Genomic DNA, 12,592 nt, shown 5'->3' with positions numbered 1-12,592 from the left:
GAAGAAAACAAGTTCACAGAATTTACCACCAAGGAAACAGTTGACAGAAAAAAAGATGCTCCACGCTTACAGTTTTGAGTACTGGAGCTATCCACTGGCCCAGAAGGTCACACCGAGTGCTGTACACAACCTGGCTGATGGAGTCAAGTCACAGAACATTTTACTTTTTTTGCACCCAAACCCAATTACGATTCCCCAGGACCGAACCTTGGAGAAAACACTACTTTATTTTTCCTCAAGGCTCTTCTTCCTATAACAATAGATTTGATTCAAAGACACGTAGAATAATCTTATTACTGATAAACCTTTCTCCACAATGTGTTCTCTCCCTGTGGCATACTGTCCTGAGACAGTGAACCTAGAACCTGCTATCTGCGTGGATGGGAAGAAAGGGAAAAGTATACCGAATATTCTACATCTCATATGATGTTTTGCATTCCCACCTGAAACGTTACATGGCCCACCATCAGCATTTATTCATTCCACAGACTTTTGGAACCAGACACCAAGACTACAAAGTAATTGAAAAGGAAGGTGAATAGGAATTTGGGAGTAATATATACACACTATTACATGTAAAATAAACAACAAGGACCTACTGCCTAGCATTGGGAAGTCTACTCAATATTTTGTAATAACCTATATGGGAAAAGAATCTGAAAAAGAATATATATATGTATAACTGAATCACTTTGCTGTATACCTGAAACTAATACAACATTGTAAGTCAACACTACTCCAGGTACATACATCCAATACTTAAAAAAAAAAAATAACTTTTATCACGGAAAAGTGCAAACACCTGCATCTTCAAGGCGCCATCTGGTACTTTCTAAAGTCTGTTTCACGGGTGTATAAGATGAAAGTTGGGGAAAGATGTCAGTTAAATTTATGCTTTCTCTTCGCTAAAACAAAAAGCAAAATACAATACACCGTGGGAAAGACGCTGTTGTAAGAATTCCACAGCAGCCAGAGAGAGGAGAGGCTCCGGACCTCCACGGCCAGCATTATGTAGGCAAGGATGAGCTGGGTGTGGGCCCAGGTGAGAGTTCTGTAGAGCACCCGCATCGGCCCGGATCTGATGAACACATTGGCAAAGGTGTGAATCAGGTAGTCGGCTTCCACCATCACAGCCCAGCAGAGGAAACCAAACACCTGTCCCGGGTGGAGTCCGTGCCACCAAGCCGAGAAGACGAACGTCTGCAACAAGGGCCAGGTCCTGCCCTGCTGGAAAACGAGGCGTCGGAGCCACCGAGCTGTGCTCTGGTTCCACTTTCTGGTGAACAGAGCTATCCTGTGGGTTGTTTCCAGCGTCCAAATGTCCGCATCAGGGATGTATCCCTCCTCACCGGGGCTCTGACCAAACTCAGATCCAAAGCCCGCTGCGTAGAGGAGGGAGTCATCCAGGAGCCAGTGGGAGTAGTAGGTGAGTTTGAGGAGCCCGGCAGTGGACCACGTGACATAGACGCACTGCAGTTGCCGGCAGTCTGTCAGTCCTGCCCCTGTGCTCACCGCCCGCCTCACCACGACCTTCAGACACTCTAGTCCCAGAATCTGCAGACCCCTCCGGGTCAGAGCCCAGAAAGAGTGCCTGGGATACAAACTGCTGGGCCCTTGAACACGAGCCTGAAATCTTTGGAAGGAACACAGGGGGCCTCCTAGGAGAGCAGGGAAAAAGAGCAAGTAGCTGAAATAGGGCAGAGCTCCCCACAGACGCTCAGACAAAGAGCTCCTGTTCCTGATGCCTCCTCCTGCTGTTGCTGCTGCCACTTTCCCTTCACGAATGTCCAGAGACAGGGATGTGACCCTCTGGGTCAAGAGCATGAGGGAAGAAAGAGTGACGCAGAACCTGAAAGAGATTTTTTTTTTAATGTAAAAACACTCCACGTTTACTTTATCCCCTTGCAGTGCCTCACCCAAGACCCAATGGCAGGGACTTCCCTAGCGGTCCAGTGGCTAAGACTCCATGCTCCCAATGCAGGGGGCCCGGGTTTGATCCCTAGTCAGGAAACTAGATCCTGCATGCATGCTGCCACTAAGAGTCTGCATGCCGCAACTAAAGATCCCACATTCCACAACTAAGACCTAGCCCAGCCAAAAAAAAAAAAAAAAAAAAAAAGACCCAGTGGCAAATGGGTGGCTCTGAACAATTAAGACCAAGCTCATGGCCTGCAGTTCCCCCACAAAGACTCTTGGATTAATCCAGAACCACAGGCTCCTCCGAGCAGGATGGAAAGGTAAATGGAGAAATGAATCATTAGGGAGGCAAATAAATGAATGATGAGGAACATTATGGTGAAACGTTGATTATCGTATTTCTAAGAATACCTTATAAAGATTAGGATCGAGCATCAAGGAGAAATTTGTCACAGAAGAAACAAGACCTTAGTTCTGTTTAGTCTTAGTTCTTCCTATAGACACTATAGGAAGTTGGAGGTTTGGACTGTGAACCGGTCCCTGACTGCAAGATTCTGAAGGCTTTGGGATTTGGGCTGAGGAAGGGTGAGTCAAGCTAGAGGTTCAGGGTGTATCCTGAGTCATTAGCAATTTGAGCTGTGTTCTTAACCAATCGCCTGACCTGTTCCTGCATCAATATCACACAGTAGAGAAGATCCTGCTGACCATGGAGAAAATCAATGAAAATTACAGTGACACACTCTACAATCAGGAACACTGTCCTGTGGGGAGAAAATGGCTCTGTTTCCCAACCGTTGCTGCTTCTGTGTCTGAGAACTTAAGGACAACTGACCTCCTTACTTGACCTATCAAACAGTAAGCGACGTAGCCACCAAATGCCACTAACCCCTGTTCAGTCAGTCCTCTTCTGTTAAGGGCTGAATGTGTCCTCCCCCACCCCAAATTCATATGTCGGGGTCCTAACTTCCAGCACCTCAGAATATGTATATTTGGGGATGGATCTTTAAGAGGTAATTAAGGTAAAACGAGGTCATGAGGGTGGGCCCTAACCCAAGATGACTGGTTTCCATATAAGAAGAGATAAGGACACAGACACACATAGAGGGAAGACCATGTGAAAGCAGAGGGAGAAGACAGTATCTACAAGCCAAGGAGAGAGGCCTCAGGAGAAGCTGAACCTGCCAACACTTTGACCTTGGACTTCCAGCCTCCAGAGGAAGTAAATGTTTGCTGTTGAAGCCACCCTGTCCGCAGTACTTTGTATGAGAGCCAGAGCAAACTAACACATCTTCCCGCTTCAGCTCAGGTTCAGCCTCCCTCCTGTGCAGCCAGATTCTTCAACTTGCTCCTCCAGCCCCTATCAGGTCCGGACTTCTTCCTGAAATCCTAAGTCACCACATCGCGGTCAGTACTCCCCACTCCCTATCCACCCACCATCTTGCCTCTTCTTCAGAGAAGCAGGCCCTGGAGCCTTTGGTGAAAACAGTCAGAATAAAGAATAGGATTCTGGGTGTGGGAGGGATGGCAGAGTAAGGCAACCCATGGCAGCTAGAATCAGAGAGGTGACCCCCTCGACAGGTCACCGCTCCAGTTCACCGTGCGACCATGAAGCCAGTCCAATGGTGATCACGGCGAGAGCCAGGAACAGCAGGCTTCGGGATGGCAGAGACGCCTGTTTCCCTCTAATCCTGGTGATCTCACTGGCTCAGGAAAACAACGTCCCTAGACTGTAATTAGCGCCGTATTTTTTTTCTTCCTGGATTGAGTGACTTCTCTTTTTCTGGGGGATGGAAGAGCTGAGTGTCAGTGAAAGTAAAACTCTTGCAGAGCAGGTGTGTGGGAAGGCAGCAAAGGTTTATGGTAGATTTATACCTTTCCTGTCCTACTGAAACAGCGGGGAAGCTGCCGGCTATGTGTCTAAACTACCTGCACTGAGGTGTGTGTACTCTGCTTAGTCACCTGCAGGCCGGCCTCATCTGTGGGCCCTGGGACTCCTGGTTCACCCCCTTCCTCGGGCACAATGTGAATTACAGCTAGTGTCAGGCACTGTGCCATGCAGGCGGCACATGGTAGTTACTAGGAGATTAGTCATACAATGAGCTTACATTCATTCATTAACTCTAACCTAAGAGGCTTGCAAGATAGGTATTGCTATCCCCCCAACACACACTTACACACACCCTTTATTTCAGGAAAAGACATTGAGGCTGAGAGAGGTTGACTGACTCACTCAAGATCACACTGATGGGATGCGGAAGAATTTGGATTCAAAGTCCACGCCCAGGTCCTCCCCACCAGCACCCCGGTGCAAGCAAACCCTGGTGGGCTCCGTAGGAACACAGGAACGGGCTGCTTTACCTCGTGGAAGGAGCTTCTTGCAGATAATACTCCGTATAGTGCAGACCCAGGTGGCACAGCGTCTGCCAGCTCATCTGAAAGAGGAAAGTCAGCCTGTGGACGTCCTGGGGGCCCAGCGAGTAGATCAGGACCACGGTGCACAGAGCGGGGATGAAGACCAGCACAGCGAAGGAACCCATGGCGGCTACTGCCAGGGCTCCTCCTACCACCAGGAGGAACAGGTACCTGGAACACAGAACGCCTTGGAGCAGTGCGACAGATGAGTCACTTCCCATGGCAGCCCATCTGTGGAACCCAGTGGAGGTGGGCGCCCCCTCACCCCTACAGAAGTCACACTGTTGTCACTCTGCAGTATTCCTCCTGTTCTGAAGGAGAGAAACATGGAGGGTAGAGGCAGAGTCCATTTGTAAACCACTTCTGCAGGAGACAAATCTTGACTTCTGCCTCTGGGACCCTGGGCACCCCTCTTTGATGTCTGCCAGACCAGTGGGGAGACACCTGCCCCCAACAATCCTGTGGGGACCGGTCTGGAATGTTTCCCAGTGGGGTCACACCCAGCCCTGCGCTTGCTGCCCGACCAAAGTGATGGGAATCTAGGATCCAGGATCTAGGAGGACTCTAGACATCATCTCATACAGATGAGTCTCTTCCCTTTCCACAGAGCTGCACACCCTGGCCCTCAATGCCTCCCTTTGATAAGTGTTTGAGAACTCGATTACAAAGTCTTTAAGTGTATCATTTAATAATTTTTGTCGTCTGCATACATAGTTTAGCCTATTCTCCAAATTCATACGAATAAAACCATACAGTATTTGCTTATTTGAGTAAAGCTCCTATCATTAGTATAATATTTTGTTTTTTTAATTTATTGAAGTATAGTTGATTTACAATGTTTCAGGTGTACAGCAAAGCGATTCAGTTATACATATGTATACTCCTTTTCAGATTATTTTCTAGCATAGTTTATGATAAGATATTGAGTGTAGTTCCCTGTGCTATACAGTAGGTTCTTGTTGTCTGTTTTATATATAGTAGTGTGTATATGTTAATCCCGAACTCCAAATTTATCTCTACCCCCTCCCCAGCTATCCCTTTGGTAACCATAGTTTGTTTTCTATGTCTGTGAGTCTATTGTCTATCTCTGTTTTGTAAATAAGTTCATTTGTATCATTTTTTAGATTCTACCTGTAAGTGATACCACGAGATTTGTCTTTATATCTACCCTTAATCCTCTCTACTGTACTTTAAGTTCTCATGACTTGGTGCTTTTTGCAATGTTGTAAATACATGTTGTAAATGATGTTGTAAATACATCAGTGAAGTGGTTTGTGGAGCATGCCTCCTTTGGAAGCCAGCGGATGCCCTCTGGATCTGCAGAGGCACCAGAGTTTCCATATTATGAGGACTCAGCTCTTCTTTCCACAGTATATGGAGATTTGTTTGTTTTTTCCTTTTAACTGGTGCCTAGTTAAGAAATCTGAACAAACAGGCCAGAAAAAAAATCTGAAACAGGGACTGAGTGGTCAGGGACAGGAAAAGTGAATGAATCTCTATGTCACAGGGTATAGATCATGGCTCCTTGGCCTGTGACGCACACGCCTTTGCAAGAATTTCTTTCTTTCTTGAGGGAGACGGCAGGTGCTTCAGTGTGCGAGGCTCTATTCCACAGGCCCTGGCCATTCCTGAGCTTCAGACCATGCTTGGGATGACTCCTCCTCTACCCGCCCAAGCCTTCGCCTCCCTGCCATCGGAAAATAGGGGAGAACACTTATTCCTTACACAGCAGAGATGAAACATGAAACAGTGCCCTTTCCCAAAGCAACTGCCCTGGGGATTTGTAAACATTATTATGTCTACACATGTACAATGCAGGATGCATGATTTTCTGGAGTGCTTATTTTATTCTGGGCATTGGGCCAATAATTCTTTTATATGAAATATCTTCATTTAACCCTTAAAACAATCCCATGAGGTAGGCATTATTATTTCCATTTTACAGATGAACTCAGAGAGTTTATCCACATACACAAGGACACTCAGGAAGTGAGGGACCAGGACTCACCAGGCTAACTCCCAAAGCCAGCAATCTTAACCTATGGGAATTAGCCCTTATTTTTGCACTTGTTTTGCTTTATTGTTTGTGATTCTTTCTCAATAGGAAACTTTTTTTTTTAACAACTGCTTCCCTCGTCTCCTAAACAGAGGTAAAGTGCCATTAACCAGTTGTGACGATGTAATAACCTGCCATAGTTTAATCGAACTCAGCCATCCTGGTTGCTAGAAACAGCTAGATTTTACTTATGAATCCCCAATATATAAAAATCCTAGTTTCCAAAATAAGTGAATTATTAAGAGGTAGAACTTCGGCAATGGATTTTCACTTTACAAAAGGATATTCCATAGAACCTTTTTTTAAAAATAGGGACTGTCTCTAATGTATTGAATTTACCAGGTATAAAAAAATCATTTCGATCAAGTTATCAAATCTCTAGTGACAATAATTTTGGATCCCACGTAGAGATAAAACTAATCGAACAAAATTTATTTTGACTTTTTTCATTTCTCTGAGAAATCATACAAAGGCATTAAAAAAATCACATAGTTGTATATTTAATAAAATTTAATTTTATTGAAAATGATAGAATTCCATGAAATTAAGACTGTTCAAGAACATCTGGGGCATATGGTTGATTTATAGATGCATCTATTTGGGGAATTCCTATATCACCCCAACATCCCTCTGTCCCCCATTTATTTTCATCCTTTTCCTACTTAATGTGACCCTATCAAACTTTGGCTGAGTCAATGCAGACATGATGTCAATTTCCAGTTCCGATTCACTCTATTAGACATAATCATGATCAAGCAATCAATAATTGGTGGCAGTGATGATAACTTAAAAACAACCAGTGTAATTAGTATTTAATATTCACATCTGCACTCCAACCTGGGCTTTTTGATCTACTATAGTATTCATAGACGTAAGAGCAAAATTAGCCATCAAACCTACCTGGCATGAGTGGAAAATGAATCCATAATGCAAAGATAATTAAAGAGAAGCGCAAAAGGAAAAGCAGCCCCTTGATAAAATGATACAGGATGGAGGAAGAACAGCTGAAGCCAATCCATCATGAACTGGAACAAAAGATACTGTCCTTTCCAGAATCCTTAACGGATGCTTTCCTGGAAATCTCAACCAGGTTCTCTTTGATCTTTTTATACGGTTTAGGAAGGCCTGGCTGAGCAAAAGGCAAACAAAAGCACTGGAGATAAGCAGTATAAAAGTTGGCTTTCTGATAAAGGGAACTCACTATAGAAACCAAAACGCATCTGGTGTTAGATTACCTAGTAAGGATATGTATGAAAAGCATTGCTTTCAGAAGTTCTGGTTTTGTTTATACACTGCAGTATTTGCCTTTCCAGTCATCTGACTTTCATATTCTTCTCACTAAGTAAATGGAAAATCTCATTTTCCAATTGTGGACAGGCAACTCACCCGACTGGGGAGGGGGAACGAACGGTGAGGAAGGGAGGCCGGTTCCCCCTCCCAACCCTTTCCTCCTTAGGCTCTTTATACTATTCCCTTATGCTATTTCTTCTTTTTTTTTATAGTACCTAGTCACCACCCTTTATATACCTATTTCTCGATTAGTTTATTGCCCGTCTCCCTGCTGCAATGTGAGCTCTGCAAGGGAGGAACCTTGTTTTGTTTATTGCTGTACCCCACTACCTATAGAACAGTGCTGGATGCGTACGATGTACTCAGTAAGTACCTGTTAACATTTGAAAGGTTTTAAGGAAGCTAAAGTGTGGAGAGGAACATTTAAAGAGAAGCTCTTCTTTAGGGTGTGGACAAGAAATCCAAGAGACACTGCCTACAAGCAAGACAAGAACAAGAGGCCAGGGCTTCCCTGGTGGCGCAGTGGTTGAGAGTCCGCCTGCCAATGCAGGGGACACGGGTATGGCCGCTGAGCCTGCGCGTCCGGAGCCTGTGCTCCGCAACGGGAGAGGCCACAGCAGTGAGGGGCCCGCGTACCGCAAAAAAGAAAAGAACAAGAGGCCATTTCTTGGCGGGTAGAGGTCTATCTACTGAGCCCAGAGCATTACAACGCCATCCCAGACCAGCCACTTTTCATCTCTGAAGGCACATGCAAGAGCAAGCAGCCTTAAATAAGGGACGGGAGAGTATAGCCTGATTCAAGAGCATCTTAAGGGCAAGGACTCCCTGTTAGTGGGAGACAGCTCTGCTCAGAAGAGAAAACATGAAAGAGAGCCTCCAATTAGCTAGGGAACTCTGAGCAAATCAGTCACTTTTCTGAGACTGAACATCTTCATCTTAAAATTCTATATAATAATGACTGTTATTCAGCAGAATTGTGTTGTCTTCAACAGAACTGTTATGAAGATTAGATAACATATGTAAAAGCATGGAGGATAAAGCTGGTTGGTTGAATGTAGTTGAAGGTAACACAATTGAATAATAAAAATGATGAGCGTTATTGGGCTACCATTTTATTTATTATTTTTTAAAATAAATTTATTTATTTATTTATTTTTGGCTGTGTTGGGGTTTTTTTTGTTGTTGCTGCTCGCGGGCTTTCTCTAGTTGCAGCGAGCGGGGGCTACTCTTCGTTGTGGTGCGCAGGCTTCTCATTGCAGTGGTTTCTCTTGTTGTGGAGCACGTGTTCTAGGTGTGCGGGCTTCAGTAGTTGTGGCTCGCGGGCTCTAGAGCACAGGCTCGGTAGTTGTGGTGCATGGGCTTAGTTGCTCTGCGGCACGTGGGATCGTCCCAGACCAGGGCTCAAAACCGTGTCCCCTGCATTGGCAGGCAGATTCTTAACCACTGCACCACCAGGGAAGTCCCTGGGCTACCATTTTATGACAGACCTGTGCTAAGCACTTGGAATAGAAGGATGAATAAGATACGGTTCCTGCCCTCAAGTAGCTCTGAATCTACTAGGGAGAAGGAAATGGCAACAAATACTTGCGTTAAAGAACTATAGGTGCAGTATACCACTGGCACACTGTACTGGACAAACAAAGAAGCAATCATCTGCAGAGATAAGGAATTTTTAAAATGCAGGGGAAGTGGGGAAGGGGGAATGCTTACATTGGCTCTGGAAGGATGTTTCCAAACAGATGGATAATTTATTCCAGGCCACAGATGGCACAAAGACCTAGACAAACAGTAGAGCAATTAATGGGAGAAAAGGGCTCGCTAAGCAATGAATAAGCTCACATCGTAGTAAACATATTAAAATGCAACCATAACCCCCATTAAATATACTTGCTAGGTTCAGAAGAATTGAGTTGCACTTGGTAGGGAAAAGTTATGCTTTTTGTCATTGAATTAAATATTTATTAATTCTTACTTGTACTTTCTGCATTTTGGAATCAGCATATTTTATTTGCAGGTCTCAAACATTTTATAGGTTCCCCCAAAGGCTTATAGGCCCTAGACACTGTAGCTAATATTGATAAAATGGTCCTTTTTACAAGCATGCCATGAGGGTTAATTCTGTATCAACTCAGGCTATGCTGCCCAGCTGTTTGGTCATCACCAGTCTAACTATTGCAGCAAAGGTATTTTTAAGATGAGATTAAAATCAGATTTAAATCAGTAGACTTTTAGTAAAACATATTACCATCCAAAATGTGGGGGGTGATTTCCAAAATATGGGGGGGTGACTTCCCTGGTGGTGCAGTGGTTAAGAATCCGCCTGTCAATGCAGGGGACACGGGTTCGAGCCCTGGTTTGGGAAGATCCCACGTGCCGAGGAGCAAGTAAGCCCGTGCGCCACAACTACTGAGCCTGCACTCTAGAGCCCACGAGCCACAACTACTGAGCCCACATGCTGCCACTACTGAAGCCCCCACGCCTAGAGCCCGTGCTCCGCAACAAGAGAAGCCACCGCAATGAGAAACCCGCGCGCCACAACGAAGAGTAGCCCCCGCTCCCCGCAACTAGAGAAAGCCCGCGCGCAGCAATGAAGACCCAACACAGCCAAAAATAAATAAATAAAATAAACAAAATGTGGGTGGGCCTCATCCAATCAGCTGAAGGCCTTAAGAGCAAAGACTGAGGTTTCCCCCCCGCAGAAAGCAATTCTGCCTCATAGAAACCCTGCCTGAATTTCCCACTTGTAGATTTTGGATTTGAGACTGCAAGATCAACTTCTTCCAGCCTGGGGTTCTACGTAACTACGTGAGCCAGTTCCTTAAAATAAACGTGCGTCTCCCACGGCTTCTGCTTCTCTGGAGAACACTAGCACCCATGCCATGGAAGTCTTTTTTTTTTTTTAACATCTTTATTGGAGTATAATTGCTTTAAATGGTGTGTTAGTTTCTGCTGTATAACAAAGTGAATCAGCTATACATATACATATAACCCCATATCCCCTCCCTCTTGCGTCTCCCTCCCACCCTCCCTATCCCAGCCCCCTAGGGGGTCACAAAGCACGGAGCTGATCTCCCTGTGCCATGCAGCTGCTTCCCACTTGTTATCTACTTTATGTTTCTTAGTGTATATAAGTCCATGCCACTCTCTCACTTCGTCCCAGCTTACCCTTCCCCCTCCCCATGTCCTCAAGTCCATTCTCTACGTCTGTGTCCTTATTCCTGTCCTGCCCCTAGGTTCTTCAGAAACTTTTTTTTTTTTAGATTCCATATATATGTGTGAGCATATGGTATTTATTTTTCTCTTTCTGACTTACTTCACTCTGTATGACAGACTCTAGGTCCATCCACCTCACTACAAATAACTCCATTTCTTTTTATGGCTGAGAAATATTCCGTGGTATATATGTGCCACATCTTCTTTATCCATTCATCTGTCGATGGACACTTAGGTTGCTTCCGTGTCCTGGCTATTGTAAGTAGAGCTGCAATGAACATTGTGGTACATGACTCTGTTTGAATTATGCTTTTCTCAGGGTATATGCCCAGTAGTGGGATTGCTGGGTCATATGGTAGTTCTATTTTTAGTGTTTTAAGGAACCACCATACTGTTCTGTATAGTGGCTGTATCAATTTACATTGCCACCAACAGTGCAAGAGGGTTCCCTTTTCTCCACACCCTCTCCAGCATTTACTGTTTGTAGATTTTTTGATGATGGCCATTCTGACTGGGCCATGGAAGTCTTTCAAATTAATTTAGACAGACATTGCTTAAAAATGAATAGGTGTTTACATGCTTGGAGACAACAGGATGTTTTAAATTCATCCATATATTTAGTCAACAATTTTTTTTTGAGTATCATCTATGTGTCAGGTACTGTGGTCAGTGAGTAAAGAGTAGGGACAAACTCATATGGCCTTACTTTCATGGAACTTAGTCTTTGGGGGAGGTGGGAAAAGAAATACAGCTGGTGATGGATGCTATCCTTATCCCTTGGAGATAACCAACAGTATAGCAAAAGTGACCTATTTTTTAAAAAATTTTTATTTTATATTGGACTATAGTTGATTTACAATATTTTACTAGTTTCAGGTGTATAGCAAAGTGATTCAGTTATATATATACATATAAGAGTGACCTATTTCTGACTCAGTGGTCAGAGAGGCTTCTCTGAGAATGAAGGTCAGTTTCTTGTATCAACTGACCTGGGCTACAGTTCTCAGTTATTCAATCAAACGCCAGTCTAGGTGATGTAGTGAAAGTATTTTGTTGATGTGATTATATGCCATAACCAGCTGATTTTAAGGAATAGATTATCCTAGATAATCTGGGTGGGCTTGATTCAATCAGTTAAAAGGCCTTGGGGCAGAGCTGGAGCTTCCTGAAGAAAGTCCACCTGTAGACAGGGCTTCACTCCATGTGTCGGAGTTCCAGGCTGCCCGGAAGATTTCTCACCTGCCTAGCCAGCCCCACAATCACGCTGACCAATTCCCTGCAATAAATCTCTTAATATATTATCTCCTAGTGGTTCTGCTTCTGTGGTGGAACCCTGGCTGATACACCCAGTATATGACATCTATCTGAGACTAGAGTCAGAAGCGGGGGCGGGGGTGGTGGTGGTGAGGGCAGGTGGAAGCTCTTTGGGTCTGAGATTCAGCCTGGCTTCCTGGAGAATGAAAGTGTGATTAGAGAAAGAGGAAGAGAACATGAAATTAAAGAAGAGAGAACTGGGCAGGGGCTGGATTTTGAAAGGAATGGGAAGTAAAATAACTGAATTTGGTTTTTAAAGGATGATTTTAGCTACAGGAGAGTGGCTTGGATGGGGGTGTGATTTCAGAGGTCACGGGTGGAGGGGCAGGCTACAGGGGGAGGTTAGATTAGAGAGGTGGCAGAGTAAATGATGCAAAGTGTAAGAATGAG

General features: G+C 44.6%; 1 protein-coding gene across 1 annotated transcript; it reads right to left on the bottom strand.

Annotated features, from left to right (window-relative positions):
* Positions 1-762: 762 nt before the first annotated feature.
* On the bottom strand, positions 763-7,616 carry MBOAT4 (membrane bound ghrelin O-acyltransferase MBOAT4). Its single transcript, XM_079909430.1, has 3 exons — positions 7,286-7,616; positions 4,276-4,500; positions 763-1,849 (listed from the first exon to the last, which is right to left on the bottom strand). The coding sequence occupies exons 1-3, from the start codon at positions 7,405-7,407 to the stop codon at positions 880-882; spliced, it is 1,317 nt and encodes a 438-aa protein (XP_079765556.1). The 5' UTR covers positions 7,408-7,616; the 3' UTR covers positions 763-879.
* Positions 7,617-12,592: the final 4,976 nt, after the last annotated feature.

The sequence above is a fragment of the Stenella coeruleoalba genome (genome assembly GCF_951394435.1).
Source record: "Stenella coeruleoalba genome assembly, chromosome: 21".
NCBI classification, from domain to species: Eukaryota; Metazoa; Chordata; class Mammalia; order Artiodactyla; family Delphinidae; genus Stenella; species Stenella coeruleoalba.
This window is presented reverse-complemented; position numbering and strand designations above follow the sequence as displayed.